Source organism: Trachypithecus francoisi, unplaced genomic scaffold (genome assembly GCF_009764315.1).
Source record: "Trachypithecus francoisi isolate TF-2019V2 unplaced genomic scaffold, Tfra_2.0 Lachesis_group15, whole genome shotgun sequence".
Classification (NCBI taxonomy): domain Eukaryota; kingdom Metazoa; phylum Chordata; class Mammalia; order Primates; family Cercopithecidae; genus Trachypithecus; species Trachypithecus francoisi.
This window is the reverse complement of record NW_022681460.1, coordinates 112,565,937-112,587,405: the sequence shown is the minus strand read 5'-3', so window position 1 is coordinate 112,587,405 and position 21,469 is coordinate 112,565,937. Positions and strand designations below refer to the sequence as shown.

Here is a 21,469-nt window from a genome sequence, read left to right as displayed (position 1 = left end):
TTTTTTTTTTTTAAATGAAAGGCCTCACATATTTATTACTGAACCCAGCCAACCTATGCATTCATAATAGATTCAGAGAGGAAAACACGTCGAACTCTCCAGATAGTGGTGACATTTTCAGTTTGATATGGTAATGTGATCGTGACCTTCAGACAGCACAAATATGTGTGCCATCTCATGTGCAATTCCTTATAGACCCAGCTTGGTTCTTCTCCAATGTCTCCTTTTGGAGTTGTACCTGATTTTATTTCCAGTTTTCATCCGAATCCACTGGGGAAAGGGACGATTTTGCTTTTGTTTCCTGGCCAGGAATCGCTTAATCCTGAAAGTCTTGTGAGAAGACATGGTGAGAAGCGGAGGCAAGAACACATCACGATGGCGGAGAAAGGAAAAGAGAGGGTGGCCTCATGTCTTAGCCCAGCTCAGGCCCACAGGGATGCCCCCCTTCCTCAACACAGACAGGAGACACTCCAGTCTGTGCAGCTCCAGACTTGGGCCTGATACTACTTCGGGTTCATCAAATCCGACAGCTTCAGAGAGCTTCGTGAGTAACAGGGGTCTGGCGGATGAGGAAACAGGACCCCATGCTATGCAGCCAGAAATGGAGCAGTTTGGATTCAAAATTAGACCTGACCCAATCCTGGGTTCTTTCTACTCGAGTAGATGCTGTTTTGGGGATGACCCTTCAACTGGTGGTTACTTGGCTTCCCTACCCGGGGAGCATCCAGGCCTTCTGCTGTCAGACCTGGGCCTTGCCTGCCTGAGGGGCTTCAGGGAGGAGGTGGCCCAGACTCCCGTCCAGCACGTGGCACAGCCCCAGGAGCAGTAAAGGCCTGGCTGTGGGCCCAGGACCCTGCTGGGTGGTCCTCCACGGGCTGCGAAGGCTGAGCTGCCCCCCTCCAGACCCCTCCCGCCAGCGCATTCCTGGCTCCCCGGCCCCTCCCCTCGCTCCCGGGCCTCCCAGCCCCCTTCCCCGCTGGCCCAGCCCGCGTCTGAATCTGCTTCTGATTCCAGCTCTGCGGATGAGGCCCCCTCCCCTCCCCTCCCTCCTTCCCGACCCGAGCAGCCCCGCCCCCGGCTGGGCCCGGGCTTGCGCCTGCTGCGCCCCCCACCCCCTCCTGGCACAGCTCGTCCGCCCTCGCTGCAGCCGGGAGGAGGCGGCGGCCGGTGCACCGCAGGCCCCGCCCGCCCACGGTCCTTCCCGGGAGGCCGGGAGACCTGCTCCGCCCGGCCCTCGGTGGGTGAGTGCGAGCGGCGGGTGGGGCCTCCGCGGACTGAGGCACCGGGAGCCGGGGCGACGCCTGTCATCGCTCTAGGCCCAGCGGGAGGACGCGCCAACATCCTCGCTGCTGTGCTGAGCCCGGGGCGTGCCCGCCGCTGCTCCCACCTCTGGGCCGGGCTGAGGCCGCCCGGGGGCCCTGTTCTTCGGCATTGCGGGGCCTAGTGGGCAGAGCCGCGGAGGGGGCTTCTTCTCCCCGAGGGCAGCGTCTTGGGGCCCGGCCGCTGGCTGACCCGCAGCGGCTCCGGCCATGCCTGCGTGGCCCTGGGGGCTGCTGCTGACGGCAGGCACGCTCTTCGCCGCCCTGAGCCCTGGGCCGCCGGCGCCCGCCGACCCTTGCCACGATGAGGGGGGCGCGCCCCGCGGCTGCGTGCCAGGCCTGGTGAACGCCGCCCTGGGCCGCGAGGTGCTGGCGTCCAGCACGTGCGGGCGGCCGGCCACCCGGGCCTGCGACGCCTCCGACCCGCGACGGGCACACCCCCCCGCCCTCCTGACTTCCCCAGGGGGCACGGCCAGCCCTCTGTGCTGGCGCTCGGAGTGGCTGCCTCGGGCACCCCTCAACGTGACTCTCACGGTGCACCTGGGCAAGGCTTTCGAGCTGGTCTTCGTGAGCCTGCGCTTCTGCTCAGCTCCCCCAGCCTCCGTAGCCCTGCTCAAGTCACAGGACCATGGCCGCAGCTGGGCCCCACTGGGCTTCTTCTCCTCCCACTGTGACCTGGACTATGGCCGTCTGCCTGCCCCTGCCGATGGCCCGGCTGGCCCAGGGCCTGAGGCCCTGTGCTTCCCTGCACCCCAGGCCCAGCCTGATGGCAGCGGCCTTCTGGCCTTCAGCGTGCAGGACAGCAGCCCCCCAGGCCTGGACCTGGACAGCAGCCCAGTGCTCCAAGACTGGGTGACCGCCACCGACATCCGTGTAGTGCTCACAAGGCCTAGCGCGGCGGGTGACCCCAGGGACATGGAGGCCGTTGTCCCTTACTCCTACGCAGCCACTGACCTCCAGGTGGGCGGGCGCTGCAAGTGCAATGGACACGCCTCACGGTGCCTGCTGGACACACAGGGCCACCTGATCTGCGACTGTCGGCATGGCACCGAGGGCCCTGACTGTGGCCGCTGCAAGCCCTTCTACTGCGACAGGCCATGGCAGCGGGCCACTGCCCGGGAATCCCACGCCTGCCTCGGTGAGGCCTTGGAGGGTGGCCTGGGGACCTTGGACCCAACCAGTCTGCCCCTGACCCATCTCTCCCTGCAGCTTGCTCCTGCAATGGCCATGCCCGCCGCTGCCGCTTCAACATGGAGCTGTACCGACTGTCTGGCCGCCGCAGCGGGGGTGTCTGTCTCAACTGCCGGCACAACACCGCTGGCCGCCACTGCCACTACTGCCGGGAGGGCTTCTATCGAGACCCTGGCCGTGCCCTGAGTGACCGTCGGGCTTGCAGGGGTGAGCCCACCACCAGCCACCTGCAGGCCCTCATCCTCTGCCTTCCCAGATCCCCAGACAGGCTTCTGACTAGGCCCTTCCCACCTCTCCTCAGCCTGCGACTGTCACCCCGTTGGTGCTGCTGGCAAGACCTGCAACCAGACCACAGGCCAATGTCCCTGCAAGGATGGCGTCACTGGCCTCACCTGCAACCGCTGCGCACCTGGCTTCCAGCAGAGCCGCTCCCCAGTGGCGCCCTGTATTAGTGAGTGACCCTGCCCTGCCTCAGCCACCAAGCCAAGGCCACCCAAGCTCCCTGCTGTTGTCCCGTCTTTTCCCTGAGCCCTGCAGATCTCTCTGCCCCTCCATCGCAGGCCATTGTCCCTCCCTCTCTGCAGAGACCCCTATCCCTGGACCCACTGAGGACAGCAGCCCTGTGCAGCCCCAGGGTGAGTGGACACAGGACAGGGCCCCAGACTGGCATGACTTTGGGTGAGGGGGCTCTGGGAGGAGACCGTGGGGAAAGGGGGGATGGGAGTCTGTCAGCCTCCCACCCTCTACCCAGACTGTGACTCGCACTGCAAACCTGCCCGTGGCAACTACCGCATCAGCCTAAAGAAGTTCTGCAGGAAGGACTATGGTAAGTGCCCTCAGGCCTCCCGCGGACCTTCCCTCCTCCGCCAGCTTCCTCTTGGAACACCCTGACCCTTGCTGGGCCCCAAGGCCCATCGATCCTCATCCCTCAGGTCCGCCACGGGGGGCGGCCCCGCTCCTTCAGCCCCCACTGTCCTCCGGGTGTCCTCCCCGTGCCTCCCTCTACCCCGGGCAGGCCGCCCCCTCCTGACCCCAACCCCTCTCGCTCTCCCCGCAGCGGTGCAGGTGGCGGTGGGCGCGCGCGGTGAGGCGCGCGGCGCGTGGACGCGCTTCCCGGTGGCCGTGCTCGCGGTGTTCCGGAGCGGAGAGGAGCGCGCTCGGCGCGGGAGCAGCGCGCTGTGGGTGCCCGCCGGGGATGCGGCCTGTGGCTGCCCGCGCCTACTCCCCGGCCGCCGCTACCTCCTGCTGGGTGGCGGGCCTGGAGCCGCGGCTGGGGGCGCGGGGGGCCGGGGTCCGGGGCTCAGCGCCGCCCGCGGAAGCCTGGTGCTCCCCTGGAGGGACGCGTGGACGCGGCGCCTGCGGAGGCTGCAGCGGCGTGAGCGGCGGGGGCGCTGCAGCGCCGCCTGAGCCCGCGGGCTGGGCGGGGCGGGCGCCGCTCCCACATCCAGGCGCACGTTCACGCGGTGCCTTCGCCTGCCAAGGAGTCCTTGCTCGCGTCGCGCGTGTCGCCACCTAGGCCGCCGCCCCGTCCCCGTTGGCAGCTCCCTCTGTACCTCCCGTCTGGCCCCGGGGGGATGTGACCGGCGCAGCGACAGCCCGCCCCGCACAGAGGCGGGTGATATGGCACACCCTGAGGACCCCATGGTCTCCTGCCCTCTGGCTGCCGGCCCTGTCCCAGGGGCACTGTGATACCCTGAAGGCTGTGAATCCCTAGTGATGCCGGGCCCTCTCGGAGATCTCAGATTGTCCCCGGGGCCGCTGTGATGCACACCCCCACCCGTGCGGCGACCCGCCAGGGAGCGCGCTGACCTCCCCAAAGACTGTGGCCACCGCAGGCGCCTTGGACCCCCATGGGGGGACAGGGCGTCCCCTGCCTCCTGCAGCCCCGCGAGGGCGGTGGCCTTGGCCCCTGCAGGCTGGGCGTCCACATTCAGGTGCAGCGCGGCGTCTGCTGCCGGGTCCCGCATCTTTCTTGGCCGCCTGTGTCCCTGTCTGCGGGCTCTGTCCGGCCATCCCTCTCTCTGCCGCGTCTCTGACCTTCGGCGCCACGACTCTTCAGCTCAGGGCCCGTCCCAGAATCCCCTTCCAGCCCTTCTCCCCCGGCTCGGGAAGGGACGTCGCGCCCACGCGGTTCCAGATTCACGCGTGACCCGGCCAGGCGGCGACTCCGACAGGCGGCTGTCCGGGCCCCCGATGCCCTCGGCAAGCCCTTGCGACCCCCGCCCCCCTTGGCTCGTCCCCCTTGGCTCGTCCCCCCGGGACCGCACTGCAGTTGCCTCCCCTCCGCGCGGGACCGGTCCTCGGCCGGCCCCTGCTTCCGCCGCAGCAGCCGCCGACCGCCAGCGCGCATGCCCAGAGCCGGGCAGGCCGGAGGCCCGCGGGGGCTCCGGAGTGGGCACAGGGCGGGAGCTCGGCGGGGGCGGGGCCCAGCGCGCGCGTGCGCGGAAAGGCCGGCGCGGCGAGCCGAGGAGAAAGCGGCGCGCGGAGGTGGGTGCGCTCGGGGCGTGCGTGGGGTCCGCTGCGGTGTGGCCGGGCCAGGTCCCCGCTGTCACCGCAGTCGACACGTGCTGGGGGCGAGAACGTGGGTCCCGGCTGCGGGCCCCATTCGAGGCGGGGATCCCCAGCCACGCGCGGGTTGGGGGCTCCGGAGCCCGGCGCTGCCCGGCGCTGCAGCTGCGGCTTGGCCTACGGGCGGGGGCGCAGGAGCGGGACCCCATGGGCGCGAGGCCCGATCCCCGCCCGGTCGCAGGCCCGCGACTCGGCCCGGGGCATGGTGTCGTCGGGAAGGGTGACTGTGTCACTCTTTCCTTGGGGCGTTTTCCGTCTCCGCAGGGTCGGAAATCCTCTTTGGGGCTCGGTGAGATTGCAACAGATTCTGATACGTCCTGCCCTGTGGACCTGCAGCAGCCCCAGGCCCCGCCCCGCCCTGCCCAGGGATGACACACGCCCCCACCGCCCACCCGCTTGGGAGTCCGCTAGTCCCCGGCCCTGTCCAGTGGGGGCCCCTTTGGGTGCGCCTTGCCAGGCGGCCGCTGTCCTCCGGGCCCTGGGACGTGGGAGCCGGGGACCCCCAGCTCTGAGCCAGCACGGCGGAGGGGAGAGCCGGCCCCACCTGGGCTGGACTGCACCTGTTCCCGCCCCCTCCAGGCGGGAGTCCCCGTGGGCCAGCCACAGGCTTTCTTTGATGGCCGTGCCCCGCAGGGAAACGCGCTGTGGACCCCCGGGTTACTGCTTGCAGGGGTGATATTAAAGGCCAAAGGTTATCTAAAAGCCACCTGGGTGGTGTGGAGGTGCAAGTGGACTGTTAGGTTGCTGGCTGTGGTTGTGAAGCCAGTGTCGCTGTCTTTCTCCAGCAGCTTATTCCAGAAAGGGGCGTCAGCCTGCCCTTCCAGGGCGATAGAAGCACTAGCGGGTGATTTTTCCCTGTTTTGCTGTGTTTGCTCCGGAGTCACCAGGTGACTTCCAGGCAATGTGCAGAAGGAACCGTTCCATTATTTGGCACGTGGGCCGTTTCCTCCACCCGAGGTCCCGGGCTCTGTCTTCACAATCTGTCCTCAGCACACAGTAGGCACCTGTAGGTGGCACGTGTGGCATTTCCTCCACCCGAGGGCCAGGGCTCTGCCCTCAGCACACAGTAGGCACCTGTAGATGTTTGCTCAGTTGCAGCAGAGACAAGCAGTCAGTTCTTTTCGTTTTAAGGAACACACGCGCCGGGCGCGGTGGCTCAAGCCTGTAATCCCAGCACTTTGGGAGGCCGAGACGGGCGGATCACGAGGTCAGGAGATCGAGACCATCCTGGCTAACACGGTCAAACCCCATCTCTACTAAAAATACAAAAACTAGCCAGGTGAGGTGGCGGGCGCCTGTAATCCCAGCTACTCGGGAGGCTGAGGCAGGAGAATGGCGTAAACCCGGGAGGCGGAGCTTGCAGTGAGCTGAGATCCGGCCACTGCACTCCAGTCCGGGCGACAGAGCGAGACTCCGCCTCAAAAAAAAAAAAAAAAAAAAAAAAGGAACACACGCTGGGAAAAAAAACAATCCAGATAAGAGAAGATCAGGAAATCTTATACAGATTTTACAGTTACTGTTCCTAGCCTGTGGCATGACCCCTGCGTGCCCTGCCTTTTATTTTGAGGGTTGATCCTCATCTAATCTGAGCACTCAGATAAAGGCTTTACATAGAGTACTAATTAGAGAGTGCTTGCTCTACTTAGAAGCCTGTCTTTCCCTGTGAACAGGGCTAGAGCCACACTGTTCATCTTTGCTTCCCCCTGGCCTGGCCAGGGCTGGGCCAGAGGTTTTCTCTACATGATGGTTGAAGTGGATCAAGGTCCTTTTGTCAGAATGATAGATGTGAACTATTGCAGTTGCTTTCCACTGGGTTGAGGGTGACCTTCTGAGATGCAGAAGTAATCTAGGCAGGGTTTTTATAACAACAGTAAATTTGGCCACCCAGGGTCTGTAAAGTCACCTGTAGGGTAGCCTTCCTAGCTCTCGCTGACCACACCTGCCAGGATTGTCCAGCAGGCTCGAGTGACCTTGGGCATGCAGTGTTGCTCTTAATTATCTGCAGATTGAGCCAAGCTCAGAAGACATATTAAATGTTTGCCTTTAGATGGTTTCTGGTTTAAAGTACATAAGGACGATGAAGCAGGTTATAAAAAAAGCACTTAACATTTACCCTGTTGAATGTTTTCCCTGTCTGAGCATGCCTTTTCTGTTGTGACAACTCTGTAAATGGAAGAAAGAAGTCCTTTTCTTTCTTTCTTTTTTTTGAGATGGAGTCTTGCTCTGTCGCCCAGGCTGGAGTACAGTGGCCGGATCTCAGCTCACTGCAAGCTCTGCCTCCTGGGTTCACACCATTCTCCTGCCTCAGCTTCCCGAGTAACTGGGATTATAGGTGCCCGCCACCTCACCTGGCTAATTTTTTTTGTATTTTTTTTTTTAGTAGAGACAGGGTTTCACCGTGTTAGCCAGGATGGTCTCGATCTCCTGACCTTGTGATCCGCCCTTCTCGGCCTCCCAAAGTGCTGCGATTATAGGCTTGAGCCACCGCATCCGGCCAAGAAGTCCTTTTCAACTCAAAGCAGCAATTGCAGTAGCTGTTTCAAACATTGCCTTTCAATTGGAGATAAAATCAAAGAAACAAAACCTCAGGCTTTTTACTGAGGACCAACTTGAATTCATTATTCAATGATTTTCTGTATCCTTTCAACATGCGTTTATTAAGCCAAGTGCAGTGGCTCATGCCTGCAATCCCAACACTTTGGGAGGCTGAGGTCGAAGGATTGCATGAGCCCGGGAGTTCGAGACCACCCTGGGCAACATAGGGAGGTCTCGTCTCTATAAAAAATTAGCCAGGTATGGTGATATGTGCCTGTGGTCCCAGCTACTTGGGGAGATGAGGCAGAAGGATCACTTGAGCCTGGGAGCTCAAGACTACAGTGAGCTGTGATTGTGCCACTGCACTCAAGCCAGGGCGACAGAGTAAGACCCTGTCTCTGAAAAACAAAACAACAAAAATGCATTTATTGAATTCACACTTCATAGGAGGCACCATGCTGTGCGTTCTCTGGATTCGGTGTTGAGTAAGACTTGGTCTCTGCCCTTGATCTTATAGTGCAGTGAGGAGACAGGAGAATAAACACATGGTAGAAGCTCCAACAGAGGTGGACAGAGCCTTCTGTGGGTGCAAAGGCATGGCATCCAGCTGGATTGTGGTGGGGGTGGGGCTCTGAGACGGACTTGAGCTTCATTTTGAAGGATGATCAGGAGTGGCAAGAACAAGTGAGGGAAAGTGCCTTCCCCCAGAGGAACAGTGGATATAAAGTGACGGGCGTGGTGCCTGCCCACCAGCTCTTGGGATAAGGGCAGTGGTGGTCCTGGGTTAGATAGGGTGAAGTGAGTGAGCTAGGCTGACAGCAGACTGGGAAAAGCCTTGATTGCCACCTGGGAGTTTGAATTCACCCAGAGTGGCATGAAGATCTTGGGTTTGTGAGTGACCTGATCAGAGGTGGCCAGGGAGGTGAAGGGCCTCACAGAGGCCCAGGCCGGTTGAGGGACTGTCATGGCACACCCAGAGAGACATCAGCACAGAAAGGAGCAAGACTCAGCCGGGCCTGGGGGCTCACACCTGCAAGCCCAGCATTTTGGGAGGCCAAAGCAGGAGGCTCGCTTGAGCCCAGGAGTCGCAGGCTGCAGTGAGCTGTGGTTGTGCCACTACACTCCAGCCTGATCAACTCTGTTTCAGAAGAAAAAAGAGAGCAAGACTCTGAGACACGTGGCTGCAGGATGGGAAGAGCCAGAGAGGAAGGAGGGGATGTTCCAGGATTGAGTGGCGGGCAGTGCCACACCCCATGCACAGTGTGGAGGGAGGGAGCAGGCTGGCACCGTGTGGAGAAGGCGATGAGGTTACTATGAGACGTCTGGGCAGTAAGCACATGTGTTTTGGCCTGGAGCCAAGGAGAGCGTACTAGACGAGAACACTTTGGGGATGCTGTGTGCTGTCCAAGCTGGGGGTTGGGTTGGGTCTTCCCAGGAGAATGTGTAGAGTGAGAAAAACAAAATAGAACCCTGAAGCCTGTGGACTCCTAATACAGTCTTAAAACAAAGTCAATAAGGTAACAGAAGGCCAGTCAGTAACCCATTGCCTTTTGTGGGAATGGGACAGAGTAGTGGGCTTTTAATTTTCTTTTTTCTTTTTTTTTTTTTTGAGACAGAGTCTCGCTCTGTCACCTAGGCTGGAGTGCAGTGGCCAGATCTCAGCTCACTGCAAGCTCCGCGTCCCAGGTTTACACCATTCTCCTGCCTCAGCCTCCCGAGTGGCTGGGACTACAGGTGGCCGCCACCTTGCCTGGCTAGTTTTTTATATTTTTTAGTAGAGACGGGGTTTCACCGTGTTAGCCAGGATGGTCTCGATCTCCTGACCTCGTGATCTGCCCATCTCAGCCTCCCAAAGTGCTGGGATTACAGGCTTGAGCCAACGCGCCCAGCCTTTAATTTTGTTTCTTTCTTTCTTTTTTGAGACAGGGTCTTACTCTTTTTTTTTTTGTTTTTTTTTTTTTTGAGACGGAGTCTTGCTCTGCTGCCCAGGCTGGAGTGCAGTGGCCGGATCTCTGCTCACTGCAAGCTCCGCCTCCTGGGTTTACGCCATTCTCCTGCCTCAGCCTCCCGAGTAGCTGGGACTACAGGCGACTGCCACCTTGCCCGGCTAGTTTTTTGTATTTTTTAGTAGAGACGGGGTTTCACCGTGTGAGCCAGGATGGTCTCGATCTCCTGACCTCGTGATCCGCCCGTCTCGGCCTCCCAAAGTGCTGGGATTACAGGCTTGAGCCACCGCGCCCGGCCAAGGGTCTTACTCTTTCTCCTAGGCTGGAGTGCAGTGTCAGGATCAATGGCTCACTGTAGCATCGACCTTCTGGGCTCAAACGATCCCCTTACCTCAGCCTCCCAAAGAGCTGGTACTATAGACTTTTTCTTTTCTTTTTTTTTTTTTTTTTTTTTTTGAGGCGGAGTCTCGCTCTGTTGACTGGACTGGAGTGCAGTGGCCGGATCTCAGCTCACTGCAAGCTCCGCCTCCCGGGTTTACGCCATTCTCCTGCCTCAGCCTCCCGAGTAGCTGGGACTATAGGCGCCCGCCATCTTGCCCGGCTAGTTTTTTGTATTTTTAGTAGAGACGGGGTTTCACCGTGTTAGCCAGGAAGGTCTCGATCTCCTGACCTCGCGATCCGCCCGTCTCGGCCTCCCAAAGTGCTGGGATTACAGGCTTGAGCCACCGCGCCCGGCCTGACTTTTTCTTTTCTTTTCTTTTCTTTTCTTTCTTTTTTTTTTTGAGACAGGATCTCACTCCCATTGGCCGGACTAGAGTACAGTGGTAGGATAATGAGATCGTGGCTCACTGCAGCCTCTACCTCTCGGACTCAATCAATCTTCCCACCTTAGTCTCCTAAATAGCTGGGACTACAGGTGCACACCACCACACCCAGTAATTTTTGCATTTTTTATAGAGACAGGGTCTCACTTTGTTGCCCAGGCTGGTCTCAAATTCCTGGGCTCAAGCAGTTCTTCCACTTTGGCCTCCCAAAGGGTGGGATTACAGGCGTGAGCCACAGTGCCTGGCCTGGGCTTTTAATTTGTCGTAGAAACCCAATGTGTCTCTTGGAGTGAAGGATGGAGTGTGGGACGGGGGGATGCCAGTGTCCTTGCAGTGGCCTTCCTGTCTCACGTGTCTGTTTGCCTTTTGGGGAACCTCCAGCTTCAGCGCCACTCTTCTCAAAGGACCTAGTTCACCTGCAGTCCAAGGGTTGCTCCTCTTGGAGCATTCCCACAGGTAGGGCTCTGGAAAAAGCCTTCTCAGACCCAGAGACTGAAGGCTGCAGAGCCCTCAAGGGCACCTCACTCTCCTTCTAGGACCCTGTTTCTGTGTGGTCCATCAGCATTGGCAGCAGGCACAACTTTGGAAAAAATCTACTAAGAACAGAGGCCGCGCATGTGTTGCGTCCCCACCCCCACCATTCCCCCACCCTGAGGGGCCGAATGGGTGAGGCTGGGGAAAGGGTGTGCTGCAGAAGCAGCCCCTATCTGCTCGCGGCCTGCACGTGGCCCCCAGGGCTGGCTGAGCCTCTGGATAAGGTTTGTGAGCTGTTATCTACACCCTCCAACAGAACCTGCTCACAGGGGCGCAGACTTCACAGCCTCCGAGGACTGCGTAAGCAGCCATGGCTTCCTGCAACCCTCGCCAGTGTGCTCTCTTCTTTTTTTCTCTTTTTGTTAATTTTTTTTTTTCTTTTTTTGAGACGGAGTCTCGCTGTGTCGCCCAGGCTGGAGTGCAGTGGCCGGATCTCAGCTCACTGCAAGCTCCGCCTCCCGGGTTCACGCTATTCTCCTGCCTCAGCCTCCGGAGTAGCTGGGACTACAGGCGCCCACCACCTCGCCCGGCTAGTTTTTTTGTATTTTTTAGTAGAGACGGGGTTTCACCGTGTTAGCCAGGATGGTCTCGATCTCCTGACCTTGTGATCCGCCCGTCTCGGCCTCCCAAAGTGCTGGGATTACAGCCTTGAGCCACTGCGCCCGGCCTTTTTTTTTTTTTTTGAGATGGAGTTTCGCTCTAGTTGCCCAGGCTGGAGTGCAGGAGTGCAGTGGTGCGATCTCAGCTCACCGCAACCTCCGTCTCCTGGGTTCAAGCGATTCTTCTGCCTTATCCTCTCTAGTAGCTGGGATCACAGGTGTGCGCCACCACGCCCAGCTAATTTTGTATTTTTAGTAGAGAGGGGGGTTTCACTGTGTTAGCCAGGCTGCTCTTGAACTTCTGACCTCGTGATCCACCTGCCTCGGCCTCCCAAAGTGCTGAGATTACAGGCATACCTGCCTGGCTGTTTGTTTGTTTGTTTGTTTGAGACAGAGTCTCCCTCTGTCGCCCAGGTTGGAGTGCAGTGGCGCGATCTCGGCTCACTTCAAGCTCCGCCTCCCAGGCTCACACCATTCTCCTGCCTCAGCCTTCCAAGGAGCTGGGACTACAGGGGCCCGCTACCATGCCCGGCTAGTTTTTTGTGGTTTTAGTAGAGACAGGGTTTCACCGTGTTAGCCAGGATGGTCTCCATCTCCTGACCTCGTGACCACCCGCCTTGGCCTCCCAAAGTGCTGGGATTACAGGCGTGAGCCAGCATGACTGGCCCGTTAATTGTTTTTTTTAAGACACTGGGTCTCGCTCTGTTGTCCAGGCTGGAGTGCAGTGGTGCAGTCATGATATATTGCAGTTTCAACCTCCTGGGCTCAAGCCATGCTCCCACCTCAGCCTTCTGAGTAGGTGGGACTACAGGTGCATGCCACCACACCTTCCTGATTTTTTATTTTTTTGTAGAGACAGTATCTTACTATGTTGCCCAGACTGGTCTCGAACTCCTGGCTCAAGGGATCCTTTCGTCTCAACCTTCCAAAGTGCTGGGATTACAAGCATGAGCCACTACACCGGGCTATTCCCTTTTTCTTACAGGTCATTGAGAACACACCACAGGGTACCTGGGAATCTACTGAGGATACAGATTTCCCATAATCTGAAACTGTGTGTCTGCCTGATTGTTACACAGTTTTAATTGGGTGCCACACACCGAGAGAGACGGTTTGCTTGTGGGCTGTCCTGTTTCCAGCAAAAGCCTTTCCACTCACTGTGGTGCTAAATGGAGCTGATCACCTCGGCCCCTTCAGCCTTTCCTTGAATCATTTCCACCCCTTCCCTAATTATCCTCTGTGATCCCTTTCCTGGCAGGGGTCCTTCTAGCCTTCCTATCTTGGTAAACCTGTGGCCTTAGAAGGATCGAGGTGTGGACATTAACTTTTCTGCTTTGGCAGCTACCTGGGCTGTCCTCTCACTGTTCCCAGCACTCAGGAGTACTGCCCTTTCCTGGCAAACTGGTGAATCCCAGGCCTCTGTTTTGGGCCCTTTGGCTTCTTGGTGCCTGTTATGCTGAACCGTAGAACTGTCTTAACTAGAGCCCCAAAGGACACTCACCGGCCCACACGCTTATGGAGCTGGGTAGCTCTGACCAGGCTTGCCCTCCGGGGCCCTGTCCTTTGACCACGCTGTCTCTATCGCTTCTGAGGCTAAGGCCTCCTCACACTGTAAGACCCAACTGAGGCAGGCGTTGGCTCTGGGAAAGCACCCTGTCGCAGCACCTGCACCTTGAATTGGCATCGTCAGTACACCTGACCTGGGCTGGGGTGGGGCCATGCCTCTGTACTCCTCTGTACTCAGGTACCTGGCACACTGGCATTCAGGAAGCATGCCTTGCATGCCTGTTAAAATGATTAGGACCCGGCGTGGTGGCCCACACCTGTAATCCCAACACTTCGAGAGGCCAAGATGGGAAGATTGCTTGAGGCCAGGAGTTTGAGACCAGTCTGGGCAGCATAGTGAGACTTTGTCTCTACCAGACCTAAAAAGTAAATAAAAATAAAATGATTAAACCTGCACAACTCCACCCTGAGCTGGATCTCTCCTTAGGTCTAAAGACACTTGCTGAGAACCTGATGTGAGCCTGGTCTTCCAAGGCACACGTGTCACAGGCTTGGAACTCAGACCAGTCGAAATCCTGTGCTGCTGACAGCTGAGCGCTCTTCCTCTGGTTCTCCTCCTGGGTCCTGGTTCTCCTCCTGGGTCCTGGTTCTCCTCCTGGGTCCTGGTTCTCCTCCTGGGTCCTGGGGGTTCTCTCCTGTGGGGAGAATCTTTGGGCTCAGATGGTAAAGATCCTGAATTACCAGAGTCCTATGCCAGCTCCAGCCCCTGCCTTTGGGTGGACCAGACCAGGCTGGGGAAAGAAAGATGTCTGCCTATGAAAGGGAACAGGGAACTGTCTTGAGTGGCTGGCCAAGATTGAGGCTCAGCCTGCCTCTGCTCAGGCTCCGAGCAGTAGGCTCAGGAGCCACAGTTAGGCACGTTGGCACTGCCGACCAGCACAGGCAGGCAGACCAGCTGGCCCGTGGTGTGGTGACTAACACCTCGTTAATGGTCACACCCCTTTTGTACCTGGCACGTGCCCTCCATTGTGTGCCTCCAGCAAGGAGCCCACTATCAAGTTCCCCAGGTAGCAGCTACTTGGTAGTCACTGTGGCATGTCGGTCACCATTACTATTTGAAAGATGCCTATGTTCTGCTTCAGGCTGAGGCAAGCACCCCTACCTTCCTGTCATGTGAAGATGCCTGCAGGAAAGGTCACTCCTAGGGTGGGTGGACTAGTAATGCTCCCTGTTGTTATTTGGCCTTCAAAATTAAATTTGTCTTGGGCCCAAGTGGTTTGTGATTTCTCTGAGTCTCTGCCTGTTTTCTTCTCTGTTCCCTCCTTCCCAGGATACACTGGACATAGTGTGAGACACTTGGGTGCAGAAGTCATGGTCCAGTAGCAGGGCTGGGTGGATAAGCCAGCACCATGATGGTGGGTGTGCTGGGTGAGGGTGAGGACAGATGTGGACAGGAGGCGTGGAGCTCTGTGAGGGCTCGGCTCTGCGCCGGAGGTCCCATGGAGGCCTGTGAAGAAGGGGCGATTGTACTGAGAGCAGAAAGTGAAAGGGGACAGGTGTGTCCTGCCTCTCTGGACAGTGACATTCCCACAGTAGTGTGGGGACTGCAGTTAGCACTGTGTGGCCGGGGCTCCTGAAGCTGTTGTCCGAGGGGCAGGGAGGGGCCGGGTCCTGAAGGGCGGGGGACACCAGGAGAGGGTTTTGGGTGGAGAACGGTGACCGGGTGAAGCCCTGAGCAGGCAGGAGGCTGGGAGTGGGAGCTGAATTGCGCTGGAGTCACGTGGAGTGTGAATGTTGTGAGCGTCCCGGAGACAGCTGGGAAGGAGCTGGAGGGACGGGCCTGGACCTCAAAGAAGGATTCTAGGCTCAGGAGACGGTGAGCTCCATTGGAGAGACAGGCACAGGAGCTGGAGGAGCAGCCATGGAGAGGTGAGGAGATGCCTGGCAGGGAGGCAAGTGGGATGAGGCCCAAGGCAGCTGGGAGATCTGGCAGCCAGCGCGGCCAGTGGCGGGAGGGCTGGAAGCCGGGTGTCATCTGCTCTTGCCAGCAGCTCGGCTCAGAAGAAAAATGGAGGAGAGGTGGAGCTGGAGCGGAGCCCCCGGCACTGTGGTTTGCTGTGTTTGGGGCCCGTGTCACAGCACTGGGGAGCCTTGGAGAGAGACGGGGAGTTGGGGTCCCCAGAAGGTGAGAGCCAGGACTGAGGGGGGCCTTGGTCTGTGGTGGGAATACAGAGAGCTGGGAAGCTCCTGCCTGACAAGCCCCCTTTCTTGGGGTAGAGTGGGTGGGACGGGGCAGCTGTGAGCTGGAGAGGAGACAGTGTCGGTGAAGTGTGCCGCGGGTGGCACTGGGGGCTGGGCTACTCGAAACCGCTGAGCAGGCGGCAGGACTTCTCCCTCTTCCCTCAGCTGCTCTCGTGCCTCAGGCTGACTTCCTCGTGCAGTTTATCCATATGGCTGAGACAGGAGTGTGGGGTTGGCGGGTGGGAGTTGGAGCTTGGCATGACGGTCCAGGCTGAGCTGGCAAGAGAGAAAAGCCAGAGCAGCTGGTGGATGGGGCAGTCGCAGCTCTGAGTCGGAGGAGGGCACTGAGGGCTCCAGGACGGGGTATGGGCGGGTTTATGAAGGTGCCGCCTCTGGAGTGGGTAGAGTGGTTTTCTGGAACGCCCAGGGACTGGATAAAAAGGTAGAGATGTAAAGGCTTTTAAAGTTCTAGAGGCCACGGAGCTTCCAGCCAGGACTGCGAACTTAGCCCTCAAGGGAGGGCAGCACAGAGAGGAAGGCCCTGAGCTGGAGAGAGAGGAGGTGGGTGGTGATGGCGAGAGCCTGGCCGCTGCTCGGCCCAGAGGAGGAAGGGTACATTCGGGAGAGGATGAAGACTTGGGAGTGGTGTGTTTGCTGTAGAAAATTTCCAGAGCAAGAAGGCAGGTTGGGAGCAGGGGCCGGGGGTAAAAGGCAGATAACAAGGTAAGGAGGCGTGGGTGAAGACTGGTGGCTTTGCCCACCGTGGTTAGTGACACTTTCACCATCCAGCCCCGGTCAGACATGGTCCTATAGCTGAGGGTCTCACCAGGCGGTGGGGGCACAGGTGAGGGGAATGGGATCGCCAGAGGAGCATTCTCAAAACGTGCCTGTGCAGGCATCTCCCACCCCTGACATTCTGCATGGGAGGTCCAGGGGGTGCCCACCCCACATGCAGCAGATCCCTGGTGGTCATCCTCCTCTCAGCCTCCCCTCCTACCCTCCCCACCTCGCCACCCCCAGTGGATGTTTCCGATGGCTGTGGCCTTTGCACATGCCCTCCAGGCTGCCATGCCACAGATCTTTCTGGCATAAAAGCTTGATCTCGCTCCCCAAGCTGGTACTCTGGTGGTGCCCTGTCAGTATCGGGATGGGGTAGGGTGCAGGCCTTGTGACTCGGAGCAGGTCTTGTATTTCCCTGCTGCTGAGTGCAGGTCCTCCCCTGCCCCCCACCCACACACCTCCCCCCCAGTCTGCCCTGCCAACCGCAGTACACTGTAACCACCTCCTAGGAGGGCTTCCGGAACCCCTCCAGCTCTCCGGGGCATGTGACCACCCCGGGGCCTCTCTGCCTCTACACGTGCCTACACAGCGGCTTTCCGATCTCGCTGCCAGGTGACTGATTTATCTCTCAGCTCTTTCTAGCTCAGTGCCAGGCGCCTAGGAGGCACTCAGAAGAAGGTTCCAGAGAGAACAGGTACACCTGGGTGCACAGATGAGTCCAGTAGCTCTCTTCCATCGTGGTCCACTGTGCCAGCTCCATTGTTGCAGGGCTGAGGCCTAGGGTGGTGGGGCTCTATGGCAGGAGTGTCTGCACTTTGGGACTCTGCCTGGGATTTGTTTGTGTCTCTGAGGCATCCAGTAGATTCTTGGAGAACAGGATTAGGTGTTCCCTGGCCTTTCCCAGCAGGTAGGTGGGAGGCCTGGGCCCCTCATGAAGAAATCAGACTTGGCCTGGACTTGTGAGGAAGGTCCCCCAGCCGGAGGAGGCGTCATCCCCTCCCTGGGGCCGAATGCTGGGGCCACCTCTCCCCTCATGCCTGTCATCCACACCCCACTCCAGGTCTGCTTTTAGGCCCCATTCCCTGCCCCGTCCAGTGTGTTCCTCCAGCCTCCCTCCACCTACTCTCCCAGCACCTCTGTGATGTTGTGAAATACCTATTTGGTCTTTGTCCTTGTTTTGTAACATACAACTCCCGAAATCCTCAGGATCTCCGTGGCGCTCTTTCTGTGCACTGGTGTTGACTGATGGCTTCTGGGTGGCGCTGGTCACTGGAAAGACCAAGGCAGGATTAGCGGGTTAGGACTTTCAGCCCCAGCCCCAACCGCAGGGACTGGGGAGGTCCAGGGGTGGAAGGTCAAGTTGATTGCCAGTGGGGTAATCAATCATGTCTACTTAACAAAGGCTCCATGCCAACCCTAGAGGACAGGACTTGGAGAGCTGCTGGACAGCTGAGCAGGAGGGGGTGCCTGGAGGGTGGCACCGTGTCCCTCTCCCATACCTCACTCTAAAGGCCCCTTCATCTGTGTCCTTTGTAACAACCTTTATAATAAACTAGTGAATGTAAGTGTTTCCCTGAGTTCTGTGAGCTGCTCCAGCAAATTCATTGAACCCAAAGCAGGGTTGTGGGAACCCCAACTTGAAGTTGGTCGCTGAGAATTTCTGGAGGCCTGGACTTCTGACTGGTGTCTGAGGTGTGGGCGTCTTGGGGACTGAGCTCCCGACCTGTGGGATCTGAGCTATCTCCAGGTGTTGGGATTGAATTGGAGGACGCCCCGCCGGCACCCACTGCAGAATGGATTGCTTGCTGTGGGGAGAAACCCCTGCATTTTCTGGGTCGCAAATCCTGTGCCAATTGCTGTGCTGGCGTCAGAGCAGAGGAAAACATGGTATGAGAGTTTTTCCAAACAGTCCGGACAGCTTCCAGGCTCTCTCAGCCACCCCACGCTGTCCCTACCATTCCCACCTGGCCCGCTGCCGCCTCTGCCCCAGGGTTTCCGGGCACTCCGAGCTTCCCTGTCAGGCAGCGAAGCTCTCATCCCTGGACCTGGCGCCTAGGGCTGGAATGCCTGTGCTGCCCTCTCCTGCCTGGCAGGTGTGGTTGGTGCTCAGGAGTGGGCGGGGCCTGCCGGTCTCCCCAGCCCACCGGCAGGTTTCCTCCATATCCCTGCAGCACTTAGCAAGGTCCAGGGTCTTCTGTGGAGAGTGAGAGTGTTTTGGATCCCGCCGGGGGAGCCCGCTGAGAGGAGCGTGCATCTCCTATCACGTGAAGCCCATAGGGACCAGAGCACCTCATTCCTGTGGTGCCTAGCTGCGGGCATTGGGGTTCCCCACCCATGGGGCCTGGCCTCGTTTCCTCTTCCTCTTCACTCCCAGCCCCACTCCCAGGAAATGGTGAGGGATTGCTCAGACCAGACGGGAAGAACTGAGATGAGCGGCATCTGACGCCCATGCCCTGTTCTGCTGCCCCGTGACTTAGGTCCAGCCACACAGAACAGTGGGTCCTTGTTAGCTGCTGCTGGGACGGGGGCTGTTCCTGTGGCCAGGATGGGTATGGTAGTCAGGCTAGGGCGGGATGGGGCCCAGGCCTGCAACCCCAGCTCTTCAACCTGGAGTCCTAGCGAATGCTGACCTATGTTGGGTCAGGGCTGCCACTTGCCCAGGGGGCTACAATTGGCCCCTTGGTGGCGTCTGGGAGTGCATGGGGCTGCCCTCTGTGCTGTGGACCTCGCCCCCAGGGCTCTACCTCCAGCCTGAGCTGTTCTGGCATTTGCCTAAGAAGCATCTGTATCGAAGCTGGCTCTGAAAACTTCACAGTGGAGCTTCCCTGGGCTGGGATTCTCTGTCGCTTGCCCCGACCTCCAGCATCCCCAAGTGGCCTCTGACTCCCACTGTCAGGCCACAGTCCGGTGGGATCCAACCCTGAGCGGTCTCTGGGGGTCCCCCCATCTTCTCCACCCTCCCGGTCTAGACTCTGCCTTCCTTTCTCCCTGGCGCCTCTGTCCCAACGCTTCCTCCTCCAGAGCCACTGGGGGATTTTTGTAAATGCAGATCTGATCGAGTCACCTGCATAGACTCTCCTCCTACCCCATGTGGGGACACCTGCCTCTTAGCCCACCCCAGCCCCTCAGCACTGCCAGGGCTGCCCAGCTCGCCTTTGCCCACTCTTGCCTCTGCATCTGAGGGGCACTGTCCCCACCCACAGGCTGCCTCCACACCTTTCCGCCCCTTCCACAACAGCAGGCACAGCCCTGCCCATGGGGTCAGGCTGCCGTGGTTGGCGGCCTCCTCTCAAGCCGCCTCTCGCTGGCACAGAGGAGGCGCTTCAGTCAGTGGAGGTTTGTCCTATGACGACCTGCGGGACTAGGGAGCCGTGGTCACATGCTGTCTCCTCCCGTTTGCTGTGACCTGGGACAGGAGCAGTCCCCAGGAAGGGAGGCGCGGTGTCGGGGTTGCCGTTGGCGGTGTTAAAATGTCATCACTGAGGCTAAATGTGTGTTCTGTCTTTGTCACATGAAAGAGAGTTTGTTTTCAAATCCAGTTGTTTGGGAAAATCACATTCCCCCTGAAGAAGTGACATGTGCAGAGGCCTCATGACTCAGGCTCTCAGGCCTGGAGTTCGGTGTTTGGGGATGGCAGGTGGTGTTGCTAGCAGGAGCCCTGCCAGGGTGACCTGTGTCTCCAGGACCCATGGGAGGGCCCTGGCACTAGAAGTGGCCAAGTGCTCTGGAGTCCCAGACCTGGGTGGGTCCTGCCTGTGCTCAGGGACCCTCTGGAGCCTCTCTCGGAGGTCCTCACTGTCCCAGGATGAAGGGAGATAGAGCAGGAAGTTAACTCATCAGCAGCCAGCAGCTGTGGGGTTGTGTTCTGGCCCAAGGCTGGGGTGAGCTGCTAGTCTGCTGGAGCGGAGGGGCCAGCTGCCCAGTCCAGGCCCCTCCTGCCCCACTCTCCACAGTGAGGATCCACTTCCTCCCACATCCATGTTCTTTCCCACCTGCCTCCTGGCTAGAAATTAGCTCAGGGTGCCATACCCCTGATGGACGCCCCCCACCCAGCCCTGGCAGCCTTTCTCTTCTTGTGGACACCTTCAGGGGGTTTGCTGCAGAGGATGGATTGGGGCTTTCTTGGAGCTCCCATGGGGTGTGGACATAAGCAGCTGGGATCCCAAAGTGCTGGGATTACAGGCATGAGCCACCGCGCCCAGCTGCTTTTTGTTTTATTAAGAAATATTTGCGGCCAGGCACAGTGGCTTAAGCCTGTAATCCCAGCACTTTGGGAGGCCGAGGCGGGTGGATCACGAGGTCAGGAGTTCGAGATGAGCCTGGTCAATAAGGTGAAACCCCATCTCTACTAAAAATACAAAAATTAGCCAGGCGTGGTAGCAGGCGCCTGTAATCCCAGATACGCGGGAGGCTGAGGCAGAAGAATCGCTTGAACCCGGGAGGTGGAGGTTGCAGTGAGCCAAAATCGCACCACTGCACTCCAGCTTGGGCGACAGAGCAAGACTCTGTCTCAAAAAATAATAAATAAGTAAATAAATAAACGAACGAACGAATGAATACAAACGTTTGCTTCTGATCTGCAGGTACCCTGAGTTCTCAAACAGGCATGGTGTTTATGAGGAAAGGCCATGTAGGTCCCTGGAGAAGCTTCCTAGGTGGGAAAGAAGCCGCACTGGGTATGGAGGGCAGCTTGACTGTGGAGAGAGGCACTGGGAGGAGATGGTGGCCTGTGAGAGAGCTGCCCCTGGCCCGTGCGGTTGCACCTCCCTCTGCAGGACCAGCTGGGCATCAACCCACTGGGACTGTCACTTCCCAGGCATTCCAGAACACCTTTCTAGCGCCTGGCCTGGGACCCTGTAAGGAGAGAGAGTCCTCAGACAGCTGAGCATTCCTGGCCAGCCGGGCTGGGCTGAGTGCTTTCTATCAACAGGCTCAGTAAATTTCTCAAAGAACAGGGACTGGAGCCCATCCCTTGCCAGTTTCCCACTGTGCTTAGAATACAATCCACAGGCCCGTGGGTGTGTCCGTGCTGCCCTCTGCACCCTGGGGTACGACAGGCCTATTCCTCCCTCGGCCTTTGCACCTGCTCTGCTGGTGTCTGGAGTGCTTCGTCCTCAGCAATCCCGGCTGCTTCCTTCTCACTGCTCTGGCTCAGTGTCATCTCCTGGGAGAGGTATGCCCTGAAGACCCTCAGTAAAGTAGCTGTCATCCTCCAGACCCACCATGTGGACCCCCACCATCTGGAACTGTCTCTGTCTGTAATTCTTGTGAGTCTCATGGGTGTCAGGTGGAATTTTTCCTGTTTTCCTGGAATTGCAGGCTGGGCCCAAGGCTGAGGACCAAAGACAGGAGGAGTGCTTCTCTGCTCCACACTCAGGGAGCTGGTGGCAGCCGGGCTGACAGGTGCCACCTCGGAGAACCAGCGC

At 58.9% G+C, this 21,469-nt stretch overlaps 3 protein-coding genes across 11 annotated transcripts in view; 2 read left to right on the top strand and 1 right to left on the bottom strand.

Annotated features, from left to right (window-relative positions):
• On the bottom strand, nt 1-912 carry LOC117097792 (60S ribosomal protein L39-like). Its single transcript, XM_033236105.1, has one exon. It carries the CDS (start codon nt 343-345, stop codon nt 190-192), a length of 156 nt encoding a protein of 51 aa, XP_033091996.1. The 5' UTR covers nt 346-912; the 3' UTR covers nt 1-189.
• Nucleotides 913-1,100: 188 nt separating this feature from the next.
• Nucleotides 1,101-3,917, top strand: NTN3 (netrin 3). Its single transcript, XM_033236106.1, has 6 exons — nt 1,101-2,457; nt 2,529-2,717; nt 2,812-2,961; nt 3,095-3,145; nt 3,262-3,336; nt 3,568-3,917. The coding sequence occupies exons 1-6, from the start codon at nt 1,530-1,532 to the stop codon at nt 3,915-3,917; spliced, it is 1,743 nt and encodes a 580-aa protein (XP_033091997.1). The 5' UTR covers nt 1,101-1,529.
• A 1,025-nt stretch (nt 3,918-4,942) lies between these two features.
• TBC1D24 (TBC1 domain family member 24) overlaps nt 4,943-21,469 on the top strand; it is a 30,544-nt gene continuing 14,017 nt past the window's right edge. For 3 of the 9 annotated variants that reach the window (XM_033236093.1, XM_033236095.1, XM_033236088.1), the window contains exon 1: nt 4,943-4,997. The gene's annotated coding sequence lies outside the window, so the exon portion shown is untranslated. Of the gene's footprint in view, nt 4,998-12,389; nt 15,208-21,469 lie in introns of those variants that run through there. The other 6 variants (XM_033236092.1, XM_033236091.1, XM_033236087.1 and 3 more) reach the window with 4 other exon arrangements.